At 36.8% G+C, this 24085-nt stretch overlaps 1 protein-coding gene across 1 annotated transcript in view; it reads left to right on the top strand.

Annotated features, from left to right (window-relative positions):
* The first annotated feature begins 4794 nt into the window (after positions 1–4794).
* The window catches only part of LOC128234399 (nephrin-like), a 55538-nt gene continuing 36247 nt past the window's right edge, over positions 4795–24085 (top strand). Inside the window, exons 1-2 of the mRNA XM_052948614.1 lie at positions 4795–4954; positions 13928–14296. Of these exons, the coding sequence (XP_052804574.1) occupies positions 4900–4954; positions 13928–14296 (424 nt within the window). The 5' untranslated portion in view covers positions 4795–4899. The remainder of the gene's footprint in view (positions 4955–13927; positions 14297–24085) is intronic.

Below are 24085 nucleotides of genomic sequence, written 5' to 3'. Positions count from 1 at the left end.
CGATGGTTGACGAATCCTTCACTTCTGGCATACTCTCGATTGTATCCTTCTGTTGCATGAGCTTAGCTGGATTTGGATTTGGGGGTATAACACCCTCCAATTCAGGCTCTTCTGTGATAACAAAACAGTGTCGGTCACGCAAATGATCCACATGTTTTTTCAACAAACGACCATCATTTCCTTCAATTTCATATGAAACCGGGCTTGTTTGATTAATAACTGTCCCCTGTGTCCATGAACACTTTCCCACACAAAGACCTTTTCCCCAGTTTGATATTGTCTGTCTTTTGCATGTGCATCGGGATAGGTTTTTGCCTGTTTATTTTGAACCTTTCAGTAAAATTTGGCATTACCATATCTAACCTTGACCTTAATTTTCTTTCATAAAAGAGTTCACTCGGGCACACGCCAAGTGACGTCTGCGTAGTGATTCGATATGTAAGTAACACCTTTACCAACTTTTTCCGAATAGTCCCATGACGTTGCTTCTTTAACCCACTTTTGATTTTTTTCTACAGCTCGCTCTCCCTGACCATTGCTCGCTGCGTGGTAACTCGCAAATCGAATGTGCTTTATGCCATTCTTTTTCATGAACTCGTCAAACTCTGAACTAGTGAATGCACTTCCATTGTCTGTGACCAGTTGCTTGCATAGTCCATATGTAGCAAATGTCCTTTGTAATAGTTCAATTGTCACTTCTGAAGTAGCTTTGTTCGTATCGAATGCTTCGATCCACTTCGAATGAGCATCGATTATGACCAAAAACATTTTGCAATCTCACCCGAGGTATTTGCGGCTATTCCCACGGATGCAATTTCACTTCTGCAGGCATGTTTATGTTTGTCTGACATAATAAACAATGTTTAACATGGTTTTAAATTTCAGTGTCCATTAAAAAGGCCACCATACATACATTCTGGCTAAGGATTTCATCCTGTTTGTGCTGAATGTCCTTCGTGCAACGTGTCCAACATCGTTTCGCGTCCACGTGTAGGTATAATTACACGATTTTCTCGAAGAATGCATCCATCATGCATGTTAAAATCATTTCTAACAGCAAAATAAGGTCTTAATTCCTTATTTGGACATTCCTCCGACCATCCCTTTTGCAGAAACACAGCAACTTTTGACATAACCGGATCTCGTTGCGTCCATAGCTTGACCTGTTGTGATGTTACAGGCTTTTCATCCAATTATTCAATGGCTTACACGACTTCCGTTGGAATTGGCGGTTCGGAAACCTCTGTATGTCTCGGCAATCGACTTAGACCATCAGCATTGCCAATGCTTGGTCATGCATTGTATTGAGAAACATACTCGTAACCTGCCAACGTGCATGCCCGTTGCTGCATTCTTGCGGCTGCCGTTGTTGGAATTTGTTTGTTTCCTTCAGTAAACCCAGTAGCGGTTTATGGTCCGAAAGCAATACAAATTTGTTTCCATACAAATATTGGTGAAATTTTTACACTCCAAATACTAATGCTAATGCCTCCTTTTCAAGAACTGAATAGTTTTTCTCTGCAGGTATATTTCTTGAAGCAAACGCAATCGGCCTCTCGGGACCGTCCTTCTTATTGTGTGACAAAACCGCTGAAACTCCATACGGCGATGCGTCAAAGGCCTACAGTAGCTGTTTTTCATGGTAAAAATGAACTTAGAAATCTGAAGATGCCACGAGATTCTTTCATTGCAGAAATGCCTGAATTTCGTTCTTGTCCCAAAGCCATGCTGCCCCTTTCACAAGTAACGCATATAACCGCGTCTAAATATGTGTGTTCTTAAGAAACATATGATAAAAGTTAATCATTCCCAGATAACTTTGTAGCTGCTTCTTGTTGCTGGGTGCTGGCTTTTCCTATATAGCCTTTACCTGTTCTGGTAGTGGTGCAACTCCCTTTTTCTGTGAGTTTGTGTCCCAGTTATATAACCTCGTTTGCTAAGAAGACACACTTGTTTCGGTTCAGCCTGTCACCATACCTCTGTAACCGTTCTAACACACATTCAAGATTTTGCAAATGTTCTTTGCGTGTGCGTCCTGTGACTAAAATGTCATCAACTCTCATAATAACATGCGACAGTCCCTGTAGCTTATGTTCATGGTACGCTGAAAAATTTCTGGACAAGACTTAACGCCGTAAGGCATTCGATTGTACACAAATAAGCCTTTGTGCGTATTTATGGTGACCTACTTCTTCGAATGTTCTTTAAGTTCCAATTGCAAGTACGCATGTGACATGTTCAATTTTGAAAACTTTTTCCCACCAATTAGCATAGCATACAAATCGTTAATTTTGGGAAATGGATAATTGTCAAACTTGGAACACAGATTTATTGTTACTTTATAATTACCACATATCCTGATCAATTTATCACTTTTGATAATCGGTACAATCGGCCCTGCCCATTCAGAAAACTCTTCAGGGGTTATTGTTCCTTCATTTTGTAGACATTCAGGCCCTTTCTCAATGCCTTCTTTCATAGCATACGGTACTGGTCGTGCTTTAAAGTACTTTGGTTTGGCATCCACGTCACTGTAGATTTTTGCCTTCACGCCAGTTATTTTTCCTAATCCTTCATTGAATACGCTCCCGTATTTGTTCAAAATCGCATTCAAATCACTGTCATCAGTTGCCCCACTGACTTTCACAGAACATATTTCTCCCCAGTCAAGCTTTATTTTTTCATGCCAGTTTCTTTCAAGGAGATTTGGCCCATCATTATTCACCACAATGATCGGCAATACAGCGTTCTTGTCCTCGTATTTCACGTTGACATTGCATTTCCCAAGGATTGTTAAATACTCTCCAGAGTATGTTTTCAACTTTGCCCTAGTTTTCTCAAGAGATGAAGATTCTTTCAAACTTTCCAAGGTCTCCCGATTAACTATCGTTGATGAAGCACCCGTGTCCAGCTCAAATGACACAGTTGTGGAGTTAAGGTTCATTTTAACCTTATATGGATTTGTCTGATCACCAAAGTTATACATGGTGTACACTTCATCATCGTTATCGTCCTCCACAAAGTTCTGTTTTCCTGGTCACTTTTTTAACTGTTTTGGTGGAAGCTGTTTTTGCTTCTTCTACAAGCTTTTTGCGCATGTCCTGTTTTTGAACAATTGTAGCAAACACAGTCCTTATATGGACAGTCATTTGGTCCATGAGTTATACCTGTGCACCTATAACACGGCTTCCCACCTGCTTTTCCAGGTTGCCTGTTGGGAGCAGTCCTTGCTGGCTTGTGCCTATGTTGACCAACTTTATTCACAGTACTTCCATTTATCGACTGATTATGTAAAGTGGCAGAACTTTTTCCCGCAAGTTCCAAGCTTGTCGTAATATCCAACGCTTTTATAAAATCCAACTTTGGTTGACAGTAATCTCCGCTACATCCTGTCTTCATTAATGCCATAAACGAGTCGATCACGAAGCATTCCTTCTAGTGTCTGTCCAAAATCGCAATCCTCCGACAATTTACGTAATTCCGGCACAAAGTTTGATACAATTTCTCCACTTTTTCAAGCACGGCTGTTAAACTTGAATCTTTGTACTATTTCTGATGGTTTAGGATGATGATGTTTCTGAACAAGTTCTTTTAATTCAGCAAAAGTTTGTCACTTGGTTTGACTGGTGAAATTTAATTACATATCAGTTTGTATGTTTTTGCACCAACCACTTATAATACAATCGCTTTCTTCTTGTCCGCATCAGTAATTGCATTTGCAATAAAATAATATTCCAATCTTTCAATGTACCCGTTCCAATCTTCTTCCCCATAGCAAAACTATTTTATTCTTCCGTACACAGCCATTTTCTACTTTCCTCGTCGCCAAATGAAATAACTTAAGAGTTCATAAGCTTTACACACATTTATTCTCGACAAGCATCACAGTACAACTGAATACATTTAGACAATTCAAACCATCTACCTATAGTCTATTTCACATTACTACAGCACATGCCTAGGAACATCCCGGTAAAGTTTCATCAAAATTTGCCAATCGTTGAAAGAGGAGATGTCGTTTAAAAACTGTTGACAGTTTCGCTAAATATCTCTATGTAAAACAGGTGCACACGGGGCGTTGTCAATGTTGACTCTGGGGGCATAATTTTAATACTCTTGTTAGAGGTTTACTAGACAGTGCTACACACCAAATATCTGAGCTCTAGGTGTTACGGAGTTTTATTATAGTATATTAACATTTTGTTTATTTCTGCATGGAATTCATTTCTTGAAACAATTTTGAAAAGGCACTATCCAGGGAACACCCCCGTGATGTTTCATCGAAATTAGCTATGCGGTTTAGAAGGAGATTTCGATTAAAGCAATTATTGATAGACGACGGGCGGACGGTCGCCGGACACGGTTGGCGATGGGAAAAGCTCAGAATAAGCTTTACTGCTTATGTGAGTAAACAATTCAACACTACTGGAAGAAGACTGATTTGCATTTTATCCATGTGTTCCACCAAAATAGAGTAACTTCTAACGCTGAAGTACTGAGAAAAAATAAAAAGGTCACTCTGTATGTCCATCACTGATCGCTTTAATACCACAAATATACTTTCATATATCAATGATGGAGAAAATGGGAAAATATTATCACTTACTGATTTCGATTTTTATAATGTACCTAAGTGCAAAATGTCAACTTTGTCATTATACTCATAGTTGTTTGCCGTTCTAATTCATTTTGTACGTTCAAATTTACATCGTATGGTAGTTGGCTAGGTTTAAGTTAGTCTGGTTCCCTGCTTACTGATATTCCATACATTACCTGATAACGATAGTGTTAGGGGAAGGTACTCCAGACTAGGTTTAAGTTTTACACAGTGTTGACTACTTCGATAGAATGACGATACATATACTAACGGAATAACAACTGTTGATAAAGCCAAAAGGCATGGATATTATTCACGGAGGTTTATTTTTCTTTGGATGTTATTTTCTTTTAAAAGGTAATCATTTGAATCACTTGCCTTATTTGCTAACATCTAAATATTTCTTCTTTGTACACTATATTTAATCACGTTTGTATAAGCTACATGTAAATATAGTTATATTAATGTACAATTTTACAATTGAATAAAGAGAATAGCCAAATTCCAAAACGCGTTAGACGTATTCGTTCACACACATCCAATGTGGTTTTGAAAGCATAGCAGTTTGTAATTTTTAGCAGAATATAGGAAAATACTTTTCGACAAGTTTAAGAATTGTTGCACTCTCACAGCTTGACGGTTTTGACATTTATTGTAGTTTCCATCTCAGAATCAGCTGATTTTGGTATCAATGCATTCAATTCGGTGATATAAGATAATTCACAATAGAACAGCGCTCACTTTCAAATTTCATTTTTCTTAAAGCGTCAGTAACACTCTAAGTCATCAAACATCAATTCTCGAACGTGAATAGGAAGAAACTTTTGTCTTATCTTTTGTCAGCAGTCGTGTATCACCGGTTTCAAGACATTTGCGCAACATTTGGCTGATTCAAAGACAGCAAAAAAGTTGCCATAATTGTCAAGAGTGCAGCTTCAATAATTTCTTTACGGTTACTAAAAAACCGCGCATCTTACCGAGTATATAGGTGAACACATATATCAAAATCGAAACATGATTAAAGGCACATACTCTACTTTAACTTTTGTACATATTATACTTTGCTAGTGGCATTAGGCCTCTTGAACACTCCTTATTGACCCATATGATTAAATCAACCTTACTGCAATGTGTACTGTAATCAAATTAAATGATGACTGTTAAATTATTAGTCTTTAATCCCTCAACATTCTTGTCACGCGCCGTATTTTCTTTTTTAATTGAAAGTAAATTTCTTGTATTCGTAAGTACAGTGTGTGTATACCACGTGATAAATACGTCATATATGCTACGCCGGAAGGCCACATTTTGCTTAAAATGAAGACTTTGAACAAAGATATGTTTCTTTTAAGCTTATTTTCGGAGTTTTATAAAATAATAATAATCCTGAATTACTCCTTTTTGAAAAGGGTGTTATTTACGCCGCTACCCGTGGGGCGCCCTTAACGCAAAATTATAGCTGTCAACTTTTCTATTTCCGGTCTGCTGTTTATTATTATAATTATTATTATATATTGTATATATTATTTATATTATTCGCTCGTTTTAAATAATCAAAATATTTTATGAACAGTGATAATTGAAGTGCAAATATGTACCAAAAAATAACGAAAACGTATTTTAAGCGGGGTATTAATACATAACCAAATTACTACACCGCCATTTTATAAATGAAAGTTTGGAAGGTCATATGTGTTAGCAAAACGAATGCGGATATTGATTGGATTTTACACATTTTCCTTGGTTTCAGACTGTTATTCATGATACAAGAATATTTAGTCATCTAATTGTCAGAGACAATAGTCTGTTTCGCTTGAAAACAGGTTGGTTTTTCGGGTAAAGAGGGGTCGGGTAAAGAGTGAATGCCACACTAGTTTGTTGGCACATTTTGAGGCGGGTGGGGTAAAAAAATCAGATTATCTGTAAGTTGTTGTGTGAATTTTCCGGGAAGCTCGTTTAAGTATTACAACGACAAACAGTTCAAAATCGTTTGAACGATTAGTAAAATTATATTTATGTTCGAACAGTTGTTTTCGCCTGTAATTTGTTTGGTTTGGTTTGAAAGCAAATGTTCGAACATTTGATCAGCTTCAAGATGAAGAAAATGTTTGAAAAACGGGATAACCGGTAATAAACGGTAAGCTGCTAATCTCCAAATATATATTTATTTAAATTTATTACAACAGATCTTTAAATTTTAAACATTTTTTGCCAAAATTTCTGGCTGAAAGTAAAGTGTTCTGTTTTGATCAAGGGGAAGTTACGACAAAGGATTTTCTGAAATTTGATATTTTCTCTCCTTATTTTGCAGTGAAAATATCAAATTGATATTTTCGCTGTTGTTATTTCACTGATAAAACTTCATATTTCATCGAAAAGCATGAAAGAAAACTTTTCCTTTGCTAACCCATTTTAAACAAAACAAATGGCAGTCTATGCCGCTTAAAGAGCCCCACCTTTTATTACCTAAGTTTGATAAGGTTATTAGTTTCATCAAACACTTCGACAAACTTGGTTCCAAAATCATGTTTTGACAGTGCTCCGTCAGACGGCCGTATTTTTAAGAAAAGTTTTGTCGAGTGTTAAAAGTGTTTTAAGAAACTAGACTCTCAATCAAACTCTGGTAAAAGACCGAATATGGGGCTCCCTAATCTGCGTAGACTGTGCTATGTTTCATTAAAAAGAGTGAAGAAATAGTGAAGTTATCTTTGTTTAAAGTCTTCATTAGAAGCAAAATATTGCCTTCCGACGTAGCATTTACGACGCAATTAATCACGTGATATACACACACTGTAGTATGTATATATTTTGTTTTGGCCATTTTCTTATACTCAAGTGTTCTATAAAATTGTTAACTAATTCCGTGTTGCTCAACGTCAAGTAAAAATCTTACTTTTGAAAGAGTGTTGGTGAATTTGTATTTCAGATATGCTTTCTAGTTCGAACCCAAACTACTGAAAACGAATCTTATTCTAAATTTCAAAACAATCCATTTGTTTAATATATGGATTTAAAGAATTAGTTTGATGACGTGAATTAAGACTTTAATGATTAAGAATGGGCGGAGTGAACAAGCCCTTCTAAATCATCAACATTTTATTTCAGGTCATCTTACTGACTTAGAACACATCCTCATTGCTTGACAAATCGTAAACAAAAACTCTGACGCGGGGAGTGTGTATCTGATGATTGGCAATAGGCGGACCTTTAAACACGCGCGAAAGATGAAATTCTTAATAATAAAGCGTAGTACTTCATGAATGCCTATCTGCTATTTCATTGGCTGAGAATGTACGTTGTATTCTAATGAACGAAATACGCTAATACTATAAGTATCGTAAGTATTTATATATAATATAAATATTTTAAATGCATTATAATGTAAAATCATTTCAACAGAGAAAAGACAACATGCATTTAATAACTTTATATTTCTAATATTCAGTACAATATCATATCTATATATCTACCTGTCTACCTGTCTGTCTGTCTGTCTGTCTGTCTGTCCTCTCTCTCTCTCTCTCCCATGGTCTCTCTGTGTCTCTCTCTTCTCTGTCTGTGTGTGTGTGTGTGTGCGCGTGTGCGCGGGCGCGCGCGTGTGTGTGTCCCTCTGTCTCTTTCTCTTCTGTGTGTGTTTGTGTGTGTGTCTCTCTCTCTTTGTCTCTCTCTCTCCTCTCTCTGTATGTCATTCTCTCTGTGTGTGTCTCTCTCTCTTTCTGTCTGCCTTTCTCTCCTCCTCGGTCTCCTTGGTCTTTCTCTTCTCTGTGTATGTGTGTCTCTTTCTGTCCCTCTCTCTTTCTGGTTGTCTTTCACTCCAACTCTCTGGAAATTTACCACATTCAAAATTCCCGTTAAAAAAGTATGTGCAGGTAGGACATTGTTTTATAGATAGTACATTTGAAAATGTTTATGTCTTTACCATCAGTCCCTGTCGAACAATTTTATTTTAATGTTCGAATACTGTTTAAAATTTCCTCTTCAAAAATTGATTTAACACATTTGAATTTACCTTCCTTTGTTAAGGGGCTAAATCTTCGTTCAACGTGTTAGCATTATTTTTGTCTATGTTGATCGAGAAAGGTTTTCAAAATATGCTTACTATTCACCGCTAGAAACAAAGTCATTTGAATTTAGAGTAATCCCTGTTATTGAGAAAAGTCTCACTCAGTCAGAACAACATGCTCATTAAATTTTTACGGGTCCTTTAAAAGACAAAGATGAGGAGGCACGCATTAGCTATCTTTTACTTTGGATAGGAACAAAAGGGCGCGATGTCTACAATACTTGGTCTTTAACGAAAGAAAAGAAGAAATACATCGCAGTTCATTTTACAAAGTTCAAAGAATACGTGCAACCAAAACTGAATCCTATTTTTGCCAGATTCAAGTTTACCAATAAAGTACAAGGAAACAAAACAAGCGAACATTTTGTAACACAATTGAAACTTCTGGCAAATGACTGCGATTTCACCAACGCAGAGGGAATGATCCGAGATCGAATAGTATTCGGTATCACCTCATCAAAGATCATAGAAAAACTGATAAACAAAGGTGCAGAACCTACCATTGACAAAGCCATTCAAATCGCGCAGAATATGCGCATGAGCAATTAAAGTCCATGTCCGTGACTCCACCGGAGGGCCCAGTCCACGGTGTAAAGCAGAAAGGATTCCAACGTAAGGAATTCCAGGGAGCGTGAACACAGGGAGCGAGACCGAAAAGGAAAGGCCCTGCTACTCAGACCAAATCCGGCAGCCAGTGTAGGAAATGTTCGAAACGTGGTGGTATTGAACACTCTCGCAGTGAGCCGTGCCCAGCAAAAGGCAAAACTTGTTTCAAGTGTAAAAAGCTGAATCATGCTAGTGTGTGTAAATCGCGAAAGGTGCATGGGGTAAATTTCGAACATGATAACTGCCAACGTCCTCAGAAATTTCCAGTTGAGTTCAAGTTGGACACTGGTAGCCAGGTCAACATCAAACATCAGTTACTAGACTATAATGGTGTTCCATTGAATGTTGCAGGTGTATGTTTTCTATTATGTCAGTATGGAAAGTTCAAGCAGACCCTATAAGTTTTCATTGTGAAAACTAGATACCCTGCAATACTAGGTTTACAAGCATGTCAAGATGTAAGTTTGGTCAAACTCGGTTACACAGTAGGTGACAGTGAGAAAAGTCTCACTTAGTGAAGATTATGCTGATGTATTTTATGGCATAGGTCTATTTTCTGGTGAGGTTGAGATAAAGATTGATCCTTATGCCACCCCTTAGTTCATTCTCCTAGACGCATTCCTGTAACATTCAAAGAAAAGGTTCAACAGCAGTTACAGTCTATGGTTGATGGTGATATCATTACCAAGGTCACAACGCCAACAGATTGGGCTAATTTAATGGTGGTGGTTGAAAAGCCAAATTCAGACAGTGTTCGAATATGCTAAGACCTGAAGGATTTAAACAGGGCAATACTTTGACCTCATTACTCAATGAAAACACTTGATAATGTGTAACCCAAGCTTAGTGGAGCGAAGTTTTTCACAAAACTTGATGCCAGCTCAGGATATTGGAATTTGAAACTGTCAAATAAGTCCTCGTTTTTGTCTACTTTCAACAGCATAAATAGAAGATACAGATTTAAAAGATTACCGTTTGGTCTTTGTCTGTCACAAGATCAGTTTCAAAGGAAATTTGACGAATGTTTTGAAGGTTTGCCAGAGATTGTAGCTATTGCTTATGATGTTTTGGTTTTTGGAAAGACCAAACAGGAGCATGATGCAAATTTGAGAGTGGTCATGAATAGATCAAGAGAAATGGGAATCAAGTTTAACCAATATAAGCTTCATGTTAGTGTTAGTGAAGTTTCATATTTTGGTCATGTTTTAACATGTGATGGTCTTAAAGCAGACAAATCGAAAGTATCTGTTGTAGCAGAAATCAGCCCTTCAATAAGCAATGCTGAGTTATAAACAATTTTGGGCATGGTCAATTACTTATCGAAGTTTGCGCCAAACACAAGTCCTTTAAGGCAGCTTTGTGCGAAGAATGTTTACTACCATTGGAAAAACATGACGAATCTTTTCAAAAGGTCAAGGACATAATGACAGGTTCTCCTGTACTTGTATATTTTGATCCAAAGAAGACTTGTACTTTGCAGTGCGACAGCAGTAAAGTAGTGTTAGGTGCCACATTGTTACAAAATGAACGTCCGGTGACAAACGCGTCAAAATTATTGACAAAAAGCAAGCAAAACTATGCTCAAATTGAAAAGGATATGTATTCCATTTTGTTTGGTTGTCGTAGATTTGAGTACTACATCTACGGCAGAGAGGTCATATTTCAAAATGATCATCTTCCATTGGTTTCTATCATGAAAAAACAAACATTATACCAGGCCCCAGCTAAGTTACAAAGAATGATGTTACAACTGCAAAGATATAACATCAAATTAGAGTTTAAGAACGGAAATAATGTACCGTTGGCTGATACTCTAAGTAGAAAATCCGTAAAGGACACTTTCCCTAGTAACTCGGAAGGTATGCACCTCCAAGGACATCTGGTCATGACAAACTTACCTATAACTGATAGGAAGTTAAATATGATAAGAAGGGAAACAAAACTAGACAAAGGTCCTAAGAGATACAATAATGGTTGGTTGGCCTAACAAAAAAGCACATTGTCCTGCAGAGGTTACAGAGTAGTTCTGCAATTTTAAAGACGAAATGACATAATATTATATTGATGGTCTTATAATGAAAGGCGATAGGATTGTCATACCCAAAATCCATTAGGCAGGAAATGTTGAAAAATGTCCATGTTTGACATATAGGCGTAGAAAAATGTTTGCAAGGAGCCCAAAATTTATTTTTCTAGGCTAGGTTAATTTCTAAGATCACAGAAATGATTTCATTGTGCCCACCTTGCTTAGAGAAAAGTTCATTTAATGCAAAACAGCCTTTAGAACCACATTATGTCCCTGAACACCCTTGGTATAAGGTTGGAACAGATTTATTTTCCTTCCAAGGAAAAGACTATCTAATTGTGGTGGACTATTATAGTCATTACTTGTAAGTAAAACAGTTACCCAATGCAAAAAGTCAAACTGTCATAGATAGAATAAAAAAAATATTTGGTAGATTTGGTTTACCATATCAAGTTGTCTCTGACAATGTCAGTCATGAATTCAAGAAATTTGCAAGCGATTTGAATTTTGAACATATTATGACTGATCCATATCACAGCCAGTCGAATGGATTAGCAGAGAAATATTTTGGTATTGTTTAATGCATTTTGTCAAAATCAATATCTGATGGTCAAAATACTATGATAGGTATTCTGGAATACAGAGCAACACCATTGCAATGTGAATACTCACCAGCACAGTTGTGAATGAGCAGACAGATGAGATCAGTTATACCCACTATCAAGAAAAATGTCACACCCAAAATACCTGACCATGATTATGTCAAACAATTTCTATTTGAACAGAAACAGAAAGACAAGAGGTTATATGATAAGATCGCGAAGACTTTACAGCCAATTCAAGTTGGTGATTTACTCAGAATATGGGTAAACTGTGGAAACCGGCAACATGCATTGCCAAACTTAGTGAAATGTAATTTACTGTTCAAACTTCAGATGGTGATGAATATAGGAGAAATAAAGTTCATTTAATGAAAACAAATGAAAACCCACAAACGGCATTGGTTTCCTGATGATGATTTGGAAATCTTACAAGATTCGTTCACCAGAGATAATTCACTTACAGTGGAAAGTAATGTAAATATCTCGGAAACCAGTCTAGTTAGATCTGAGGTAGCACAACTTATATAAACCTTTGTTCCAGTTTAAATGTTAATTATAACATTTAAGTAACGATTTCTGAATTCAATCATCCCCATAACATTACATCACAAAATTTATTGAGATGTTGAACGAACCAGTACAGGTAAAGACTTTCAAATGGTATTTTATTTATTTTTTCAGAAGATTTGGAAAATACCATATATATATTGCTTTTGGTACTTTAGACAAATACCTGGCACAAACCGAACAGATATGCGCCCAGGTCAGAAATCGAACCTGGGTCACCTTTGTGATAAACGAGTGCTTTAACCACTACGCTTACCGGACAACCAAATATTTGGCAAACTAACAACAAAACACACTGTTGCACCATGTTGGCGATTTGGCTAGGAAAATCTCGTTATCATAAATAAATAATGAGACAGTTTTATTGGTTCCGCAAGGAATGCTCCGCGAGTGACTCCATCCGCGTTTTCACTACGAATTATGTATCCATGGCCTTGACTGCTTGTTTGTGGAGACAAACAACACTCCTGTGCAATTGAAGGGTTATTAATTGTAACATGCGGATTTATTGGAAGAAGAGTTGTTTCCCCTGACGTATGCCTATTCATAGAGACGAAATTTTGTTAGTCAATTGCCCCATGGTGTTTATGAAGGGTAACCGAATTAATATCGTGATTTCCGACGATGACACTGTTGTAAAACAATTGTGACTATAAATTAGGCATCGTATGGATTATCTAAAATATGCTTATCAGACTTTCCGGGACAAAACCTCCATTTTGGAAAACTTTAGATTTTATTTTCAATGCCCACGACCCTTATGGATCCACCTCGTAGATATACGTTAAAATCAAAGTGTAATAGTAGAATAGATAAAACAATACATATCATAAGTTAAATGTTAATTATTAATGCAAAAACATACTGTTTTGATAAATATTAATTTTTTAATTGTTCTATAATAAAAAATGCATTTTGATAATGCTAATGTGAATATAGTTTTGTCGAATAAAAACATAAAGACGCTATTTAATCTTCACCGTGATAATTTTGGCTGTTACAATTTAACTTTAAAGATGCACTTTTACTCCCATGTAAGATTTACCATATTTAATACAATTGTTTTGAATTTACTAAAAGGATTAAATAAATGTCGAAAACAATGGTTCTTATAAAGGATACTGTGCTTAATTTGAAAGAAGGTGCAATAAGCATGATATTTCTACATTATGAGACGATAGTAGATCATCGTAAATCTTTTAGCATTCACCTATCATTTAATATTTTTGAGTTTCAGCTATTAAATAAACGGTTATAAACTTGTTTTCAGTAATTAATATTGTCCATAAATGCATTATTTAGGAAGAAGTTGAAGGTTTATCACTCAAAATTTATGTTTGTTATACATGTGTATATACTGATTGTGAATAAGAGTGTCACTTTAACTAACGAAGTAAGTTTACCAAATCGCATAATGTTTTATGTGAATAATCTCACCATGTTTTAACATTTTATATTGTTTGAAGTTCAAGGTGCTGAAGCCGAGGTTGCAACCTTATCTCCGACCTCTCCCACCGTGACACAGTACAGTCCGCTGACACTGACCTGTGAAACACAGAGCACAAACACAGAATTTGTAATATGGAATAAGTGGATAAATAATACTGCTTTCGCTATCGGAACGATCTACATAACTGGTGACAACAACTGTTCTCCTCCATTTGTTGATTTCGCACCAAACTCCACACTATACAACTACGCCTGTCCTGCTACAAACAGACTCACGTTTACAATTAGGAACGTGTCAAGGACGGAGAACGGGGACAGATGGAGTTGCCAAGTTCAAGTCGACGGAACACAAGCAAACAGCCTGGAAATAGCAATTACAGTGCAAGGTAATCTGTTCTATTTGTTCTTATAAGATTTAGGTTTTAATCTACATCGCCCGTGTTTGTTTGAATATTATTTGTTCTGTCATACTTTGTATAGTCAATATCAATAGCTATATTTACTGAAACGTATGCAACTTGTCATAAAATATTTTTTTTTACATATACAGGAGTTTTATACAACGCGTCTGATCTAAATAATGGACCGGTGCTAGTTTTGACTTCTTAATAAAGCTAAAAGGCGATACTCGTAATTTCGTGTATGAATAAAAAACGTTATTTAATATCAAAAAGTTATAGGGTTTGCTTTAAGTATGAAGTTTATGCGCATACAATGAAAATTGAATGTATCAGACAGCTTAGGTGTTCCATTAGGCCTAGCCGGGACACATGCTCATATTTGGAATGGGCAGATGTTTGGTATTTTGATTCAAGATACGGTTATGTACGTTTCATTCACAAATGCTTGGCTTAAAATAAGAAATCACACGAAATCAAGAAGATTGATTGTTTTTTGAATATTGGATAGTTATTGATTGAATGGAATTTTCTTCTATTCGATAAATACAATGTCAATGAGTTATTTGCATGTCTTCGATTAAACAAATATATCAAAGAATGTCTATATCGTGTGTGGTACACGTTGGAAATTTGAGTCTGTATACTTATAGTTACATTTTATAAAATATTAAAAGCTTTGACAATCTATGACATAACACAAACCTGACAATTTTATGTATTTCACCTCACACAGATCGTATAAGGATTAAAAATGCCAGCTTTATCAGGTTTGTCAAAATGTTGAATAAATCAAACTTTTCCAACAAGTATCAATTTGAAATATGTTGGAGAAACGAGGCAATGTATGGCTTCGATCGTCTGTCGTTTGATAATTTCCGTGACAACATGTTAACTTTCATTAAGTTTATGTTAACTGTAAATACGGCAACATAATGAATTATTTATTAGAATAGTGATTTATATTTACCAACAAATCAGGTTTATGTATTCAAATGTGTGTGTGATTTTTTTTTGCTCTCGGATATATTAACAATATCATGACCCCCGCTCAAAGGTCACTTTCAAATAATTTCCGTCGTGGAACTTATCGCCTGATAACTTGTCGACAAGTTATAACATTGAAAATTGCCTTGCCTTAACTAACGAACCAGATCATAAAATGAAGAAACATGCTGGTGATAGTTTCCACGTTTCACGATAAAATATGATAAATGTTTTGTTTTTTTTTTAAAACGTAATAAAACTTTCCCTAAATTGCTACATTAGGAACAAAGGAAGTTTTTGGCTTCATCTTATCCATGCTCATTTAGTACGATAAATTTTTCGAATCCTTTTTTTTCGGTTGAAATGAGATACATTTTGAAACAAAGGTTTTGACTGTTAAGAATATTCTAGGTCTGTTTTGATTAATAAAAAAATAGTTTAATAAATTTTGGCCGAAAAAGGAGGCTGCAATGTGAATTATACAAAGATATTGTATACATGCAGCCTCAAAACACGCTATGAAATACACAAGTATATTCACAAAGTATGAAAAAATATGATACATTACAAACTATACGCATCATTAATATTCAATACAATCATTTGAACAAGACACACAATTATTAGCACAGCATCCACAGTTCGTATAGAAACAAAATAATGAGACAAAACCTATAAATTAAATTTATACAATGGGAGGGCGGGTTCAAATTTAATATCTCAACAATGACCGCTCGTTTGGAGGCGCACTTAACAATGAAAGCGCTAAAACAGCGCCACCTATCAGAGATTTATGGGAAAAGAGTGAGGTCAGAGAGCGCTTAATAATTATCGTATTAAGGTCTAAATACTTAAGTTATCATAGACGCTCAAAGCATTTAAGCTGGAGCACAGAAAAAAAAACAAAACCAGGAAATGAAATAATGGTTTAATAAATTTTGGCCGTAAAAGGAGGTTGCAATGTGAATAATACAAAGGTATTGTATACACGCAGTCCAAAAACGCGCCTAACAAAATGAGTTAATGCTTAAATGCTTAAACTATACACTAGCGGGAAAAAAACTGAAAAGTAAGGAATTTGTCGCACACAATATTTTCACCAGTAGTCTATGATATTTACACCAGCAGTAATAACAAGTCAACTATCTGATCTTTACACCATAAGTGGTAACATGCATATATATAGTTTGTCTTTGATCTCATGAAATATGTCTCTGGTCTACATCAACACCAGCAGTAAAACATGTAGTCTGTCTCTGATCTTTACAATAGGAGAAAAGCATGAAGTCTGTCACTGATAGTTACATTAGCAGTAAAATATGTAATCTGTCTCTGATCTTTACACCAGCAGTAAAACATGAAGTCTGTCTCTGATCTTTACACCAGCAGTAAAACATGTAGTCTGTCTCTGATCTTTACACCAGCAGTAAAACATGTAGTCTGTCTCTGATCTTTACACCAGCAGTAAATCATGAAGTCTGTCACTGGACTTTACACCAGCAGTAAAACATGTAATATGTCTCTTATCTTTACACCAGCAGTAAAACATGTAGTCTGTCTCTGGTCTTTACATCAGCAGTAAAACATGAAGTCTGGCACTGGTCTTTACACCAGCAGTAACAGATGAAGTCTGTCTCTTGTCTTTACACCATTAGTAAAACATGTAGTTTGTCTCTGATTTTTACACCAACAGTAAAACATGAAGTCTGTCACTGGGTTTTACACCAGCAGTAAAACATGTAGCCTGTCTCTGGTCCATACACCAGCAGTAAATTATGTAGTCTGTCTCTGATCTTTACACCAGCATTAAAACATGAAGTCCTTCACTGGTCTTTAAACCAGCAATAACAATATGTAGTCTGTCTGTGGTCTTTACACCAACGATAATAATATGTAGTATGTCTCTGGTCTTTACACCATCAGTAAAACATGTAGTCTGTCTCTGATCTTTACGCCAGTAGTAAAACATGAAGACTGTCTCTGGTCTTTACGCAGCAATAACAATACGTAGTCTGTCTGTGGTATTTACACCAGCAGTAAAACATGTAGTCTGTCTCTGATTTTTACACCAGCAGTAAAACATGAAGTCTGTCTCTGGTCTTTAGACAGCAATAACAATGCGTAGTCTGTCTCTGATCTTTACACCAGCAGTTAATCATGTAGTATGTCTCTGATCTTTACACCAGCAGTAAAACATGTAGTATGTCTCTGATCTTTACACCAGCAGTAAAACATGAAGTCTGTCACTGTCCTTTACACCAGCAGTAAAACATGTAGTCTGTCTCTGATCTTTACACAAGCAGAAAATCATGAAGTCTGTCAACGGACTTTACACCAGCAGTTAAACATGAAGTCTGTCTCTGGTCTTACACTATCAGTAAAACATGTAGTCTGTCTCTGGTCTTTACACCAGAGTAAAACATGAAGTCTGTCTCTGATCTTTACACCAGCAGTAAGACATGTAGTCTGTCTCTGATCTTTACACCAGCAGTAAAACATGTAGTCTGTCTCTGATCTTTACACCAGCAGTAAATCATGAAGTCTGTCACTGGACTTTACACCAGCAGTAAAACATGAAGTCTGTCTCTGGTCTTTACACCATCAGTAAAACATGTAGTCTGTCTCTGATCTTTACACCATCAGTAAAACATGTTGTTTTTCTCTGATCTTTACACCAGCAGTAAAACAAGTAGTCTGTCTCTGGTCTTTACATCAGCAAAAAACATGTTGTTTTTCTCTGATCTTTACACCAGCAGTAAAACATGTAATATGTCTCTTATCTTTACACCAGCAGTAAAACATGAAGTCTGTCTCTGGTCTTTACATCAGCAGTAAAACATGTAGTCTGTCTCTGGTCTTTACATCAGCAGTAAAACATGAAGATTGTCTCTGATCTTTACATCAGCAGTAAAACATGTAGTCTGTCTCTGGTCTTTACATCAGCAGTAAAACATGTAGTCTGTCTCTGGTCTTTACACCAGCAGTAAAACATATAGTCTGTCTCTGATCTTTACATCAGCAGTAAAACATGAAGTCTATCTCTGGTCTTTACATCAGCAGTAAAACATGAAGTCTGTCTCTGGTCTTTACATCAGCAGTAAAACATGAAGTCTGTCTCTGGTCTTTACATCAGCAGTAAAACATGTAGTCTGTCTCTGGTCTTTACATCAGCAGTAAAACATGAAGTCTGTCTCTGGTCTTTACATCAGCAGTAAAACATGTAGTCTGTCTCTGGTCTTTACACCAGCAATAAAACATGTAGTCTGTCTCTGGTCTTTACACCAGCAATAAAACATGTAGTCTGTCTCTGGTCTTTACACCAGCAATAAAACATGTAGTCTGTCTCTGGTCTTTACACCAGCAGTAAAACATGTAGTCTGTCTCTGGTCTTTACATCAGCAGTAAAACATGTAGTCTGTCTCTGGTCTTTACACCAGCAATAAAACATGTAGTCTGTCTCTGATCTTTACACCAGCAGTAAAACATGTAGTCTGCCTCTGGTCTTTACATCAGCAGTAAAACATGTAATATGTCTCTTATCTTTACACCAGCAGTAAAACATGTAGTCTGTCTCTGGTCTTTACATCAGCAGTAAAACATGTAGTCTGTCTCTGGTCTTTACATCAGCAGTAAAACATGTAGTCTGTCTCTGGTCTTTACACCAGCAGTAAAACATGTGGTTTGTCTATGATCTTTACATCAGCAGTAAAACATGTAGTCTGTCTCTGGTCTTTACACCAGCAGTAAAACATGTAGTCTGTCTCTGGTCTTTACATCAGCAGTAAAACATGTAGTCTGTCTCTGGTCTTTACACCAGCAGTAAATCATGTATTCTGTCTCTGGTCTTTACACCAGCAGTAAAACATGTAGTCTGTCTCTGGTCTTTACACCAGCAGTAAAACATGAAGTCTGTCTCTGGTCTTTACTCCAGCAGTAAAACATGTAGTCTGTCTCTGGTCTTTACACCAGCAGTAAAACATGTAGTCTGTCTCTGGTCTTTACACCAGCAGTAAAACATGTAGTCTGTCTCTGGTCTTTACATCAGCAGTAAAACATGTAGTCTGTCTCTGGTCTTTACATTAGCAGTAAAACATGTAGTCTGTCTCTGGTCTTTACATCAGCAGTAAAACATGTAGTCTGTCTCTGGTCTTTACATCAGCAGTAAAACATGAAGTCTGTCTCTGGTCTTTACATCAGCAGTAAAACATGAAGTCTGTCTCTGGTCTTTACATCAGCAGTAAAACATGTAGGCTGTCTCTGGTCTTTACATCAGCAGTAAAACATGTAGTCTGTCTCTGGACTTTACATCAGCAGTAAAACATGAAGTCTGTCTCTGGTCTTTACATCAGCAGTAAAACATGAAGTCTGTCTCTGGTCTTTACATCAGCAGTAGAACATGTAGTCTGTCTCTGGTCTTTACATCAGCAGTAAAACATGAAGTCTGTCTCTGGTCTTTACATCAGCAGTAAAACATGTAGTCTGTCTCTGGTCTTTACACCAGCATTAAAACATGTAGTCTGTCTCTGATCTTTACACCAGCAGTAAAACATGTAGTTTGTCTCTGATCTTTACATCAGCAGTAAAACATGAAGTCTGTCTCTGGTCTTTACATCAGCAGGAAAACATGTAGTCTGTCTCTGATCTTTACACCAGCAGTAAAACATGTAGTCTGTCACTGGTCTTTATACCAGCAGTAAAACATGAAGTCTGTCTCTGGTCTTTACATCAGCAGTAAAACATGAAGTCTGTCTCTGGTCTTTACATCAGCAGTAAAACATGTAGTCTGTCTCTGGACTTTACATCAGCAGTAAAACATGAAGTCTGTCTCTGGTCTTTACATCAGCAGTAAAACATGATGTCTGTCTCTAGCCTTTACATCAGCAGTAAAACATGTAGTCTGTCTCTGGTCTTTACATCAGCAGTATAACATGTAGTTTGTCTCTGATCTTTACATCAGCAGTAAAACATGTAGTCTGTCTCTGGTCTTTACATCAGCAATAAAACATGTAGTCTGTCTCTGATCTTTACATCAGCACTAAAACATATAGTCTGTCTCTGGTCTTTACATCAGCATTAAAACATGAAGTCTGTCTCTGGTCTTTACATCAGCAGTAAAACATGAAGTCTGTCTCTGGTCTTTACACCAGCAGTAAAACATGTAGTCTGTCTCTGGTCTTTACATCAGCAGTAAAACATGAAGTCTTTCTCTGGTCTTTACATCAGCAGTAAAACTTGAAGTCTGTCTCTGGTCTTTACATCAGCAGTAAAACATGAAGTCTGTCTCTGGTCTTTACATCAGCAGTAAAACATGTAGTATGTCTCTGGTCTTTACACCAGCAGTAAAACATGTAGTCTGTCTCTGGTCTTTACATCAGCAGTATAACATGTAGTTTGTCTCTGATCTTTACATCAGCAGTAAAACATGTAGTCTGTCACTGGTCTTTACATCAGCAATAAAACATGTAGTCTGTCTCTGATCTTTACACCAGCACTAAAACATATAGTCTGTCTCTGGTCTTTACATCAGCATTAAAACATGAAGTCTGTCTCTGGTCTTTACATCAGCAGTAAAACATGAAGTCTGTCTCTGTTCTTTACACCAGCAGTAAAACATGTAGTCTGTCTCTGGTCTTTACATCAGCAGTAAAACATGAAGTCTTTCTCTGGTCTTTACATCAGCAGTAAAACTTGAAGTCTGTCTCTGGTCTTTACATCAGCAGTAAAACATGAAGTCTGTCTCTGGTCTTTACATCAGCAGTAAAACATATAGTCTGTCTCTGGTCTTTACACCAGCAGTAAAACATGTAGTCTGTCTCTGGTCTTTACACCAGCAATAAAACATGTAGTCTGTCTCTGGTCTTTACACCAGCAGTAAAACATGTAGTCTGTCACTGGTCTTTATACCAGCAGTAAAACATGAAGTCTGTCTCTGGTCTTTTCATCAGCAGTAAAACATGTAGTCTGTCTCTGGTCTTTACATCAGCAGTAAAACATGTAGTCTGTCTCTGGTCTTTACATCAGCAGTAAAACATGAAGTCTGTCTCTGGTCTTTACATCAGCAGTAAAACATGAAGTCTGTCTCTGGTCTTTACATCAGCAGTAAAACATGAAGTCTGTCTCTGGTCTTTACATCAGCAGTAAAACATGTAGTTTGTCTCTGGTCTTTACATCAGCAGTAAAACATGTAGTCTGTCTCTGGTCTTTACATCAGCAGTAAAACATGTAGTCTGTCTCTGATCTTTACACCAGCACTAAAACATATAGTCTGTCTCTGGTCTTTACATCAGCAGTAAAACATGAAGTCTGTCTCTGTTCTATACATCAGCAGTAAAACATGTAGTCTGTCTCTGTTCTTTACACCAGCAGTAAAACATGAAGTCTGTCTCTGGTCTTTACATCAGCAGTAAAACATGAAGTCTGTCTCTGGTCTTTACATCAGCAGTAAAACATGTAGTCTGTCTCTGGTCTTTACCTCAGCAGTAAAACATGTAGTCTGTCTCTGGTCTTTACATCAGCAGTAAAACATGTAGTCTGTCTCTTGTCTTTACATCAGCAGTAAAACATGTAGTCTGTCTCTGGTCTTTACATCAGCAGTAAAACATGTAGTTTGTCTCTGGTCTTTACATCAGCAGTAAAACATGTAGTCTGTCTCTGGTCTTTACATCAGCAGTAAAACATGTAGTCTGTCTCTGATCTTTACACCAGCACTAAAACATATAGTCTGTCTCTGGTCTTTACATCAGCAGTAAAACATGAAGTCTGTCTCTGGTCTTTACATCAGCAGTAAAACATGAAGTCTGTCTCTGTTCTTTACACCAGCAGTAAAACATGTAGTCTGTCTCTGGTCTTTACATCAGCAGTAAAACATGAAGTCTGTCTCTGGTCTTTACATCAGCAGTAAAACATGAAGTCTGTCTCTGGTCTTTACATCAGCAGTAAAACATGTAGTCTGTCTCTGGTCTTTACACCAGCAGTAAAACATGTAGTCTGTCTCTGGTCTTTACACATCAATAAAACATGTAGTCTGTCTCTGGTCTTTACACCAGCAGTAAAACATGTAGTCTGTCTCTGGTCTTTACACCAGCAACAAAACATGAAGTCTGTCTCTGGTCTTTACACCAGCAATAAAACATGTAGTCTGTCTCTGGTCTTTACACCAGCAGTAAAACATGTAGTCTGTCTCTGGTCTTTACACCAGCAGTAAAACATGTAGTCTGTCTCTGGTCTTTACATCAGCAGTAAAACATGTAGTCTGTCTCTGGTCTTTACATCAGCAGTAAAACATGAAGTCTGTCTCTGGTCTTTACATCAGCAGTAAAACATGTAGTCTGTCTCTGGTCTTTACATCAGAAGTAAAACATGTAGTCTGTCTCTGGTCTTTACATCAGCAGTAAAACATGTAGTCTGTCTCTGGTCTTTACAACAGCATTAAAACATGTAGTCTGTCTCTGGTCTTTACACATCAATAAAACATGTAGTCTGTATCTGGTCTTTACACCAGCAATAAAACATGAAGTCTGTCTCTGGTCTTTACACCAGCAGTAAAACATGAAGTCTGTCTCTGGTCTTTACATCAGCAGTAAAACATGAAGTCTGTCTCTGGTCTTTACATCAGCAGTAAAACATGAAGTCTGTCTCTGATCTTTACACCAGCAGTAAAACATGTAGTCTGTCACTGGTCTTTATACCAGCAGTAAAACATGAAGTCTGTCTCTAGTCATTACACCAGCAGTAAAACATGTAGTATGTCTCTGGTTTTTGAACCAGCAATAACAACATGTAGTCTGTCTCTGATCTTTACACCAGCAGTTATAACATGTCGTCATTCTCTGATCTTTACACAGCAATAACAATATGTAGTCTGTCTCTGATCTTTACACCAGCAGTAAAACATGTAATATGTCTCTTATCTTTACACCAGCAGTAAAACATGAAGTCTGTCTCTTGTCTTTACACCAGCAGTAAAACATGTAGTCTGTCTCTGATCTTTACACCAGCAGTAAAACATGAAGTCTGTCACTGGACTTTACACCAGCAGTTAAACATGAAGACTGTCTCTGGTCTTTACACCAGCAGTAAAACATGTAGTCTGTCTCTGATCTTTACACCAGCAGTAAAACATGAAGTCTGTCTCTGGTCTTTACACCAGCAGTAAAACATGTAGTCTGTCTCTGATCTTTACACCAGCAGTAAAACATGTAGTTTGTCTCTGATCTTTACATCAGCACTAAAACATGAAGTCTGTCTCTGGTCTTTACACCAGCAGTAAAACATGTCGTCTGTCTCTGATCTTTACACCAGCAGTAAAACAGGAAGTCTGTCACTGGTCTTTACACCAGAGTAAAACATGAAGTCTGTCTCTGATCTTTACACCAGCAGTAAAACATGTAGTCTGTCTCTGATATTTACACCAGCAATAACAACATGTAGTATGTATCTTTTCTTTGAACCAGCAATAGCAGTATGTAGTCTGTCTGTGGTCTTTACACCTGCAGTAAAACATGTAGTTTGTCTCTGATCTTTACATCAGCAGTTATTACATGTCGTCATTCACTGATCTTTACACATAAGCAAGTAATAACATATCGCCTGTCTCTTATTGTTAGATAAAACAAGTAATAACATGTCATCTCTCTCTGATTTTTGCACCAGCAGTAAAAGCATGTCGTCTGTATCAGATTTTTACACCAGGAATTAAAAACATGTAGTCTGTCTATGATTTTACACCAGCAGAGATTTGATGTTTGTCTCAGACCTTTACACCAGCAAGTTATAGCGAATCACCTGCTT

This window comes from Mya arenaria, chromosome 5, assembly GCF_026914265.1.
Source record: "Mya arenaria isolate MELC-2E11 chromosome 5, ASM2691426v1".
NCBI lineage: Eukaryota > Metazoa > Mollusca > Bivalvia > Myida > Myidae > Mya > Mya arenaria.
Note: the sequence above shows the minus strand (reverse complement) of the source record. Positions and strands in the feature narration are given on the sequence as shown.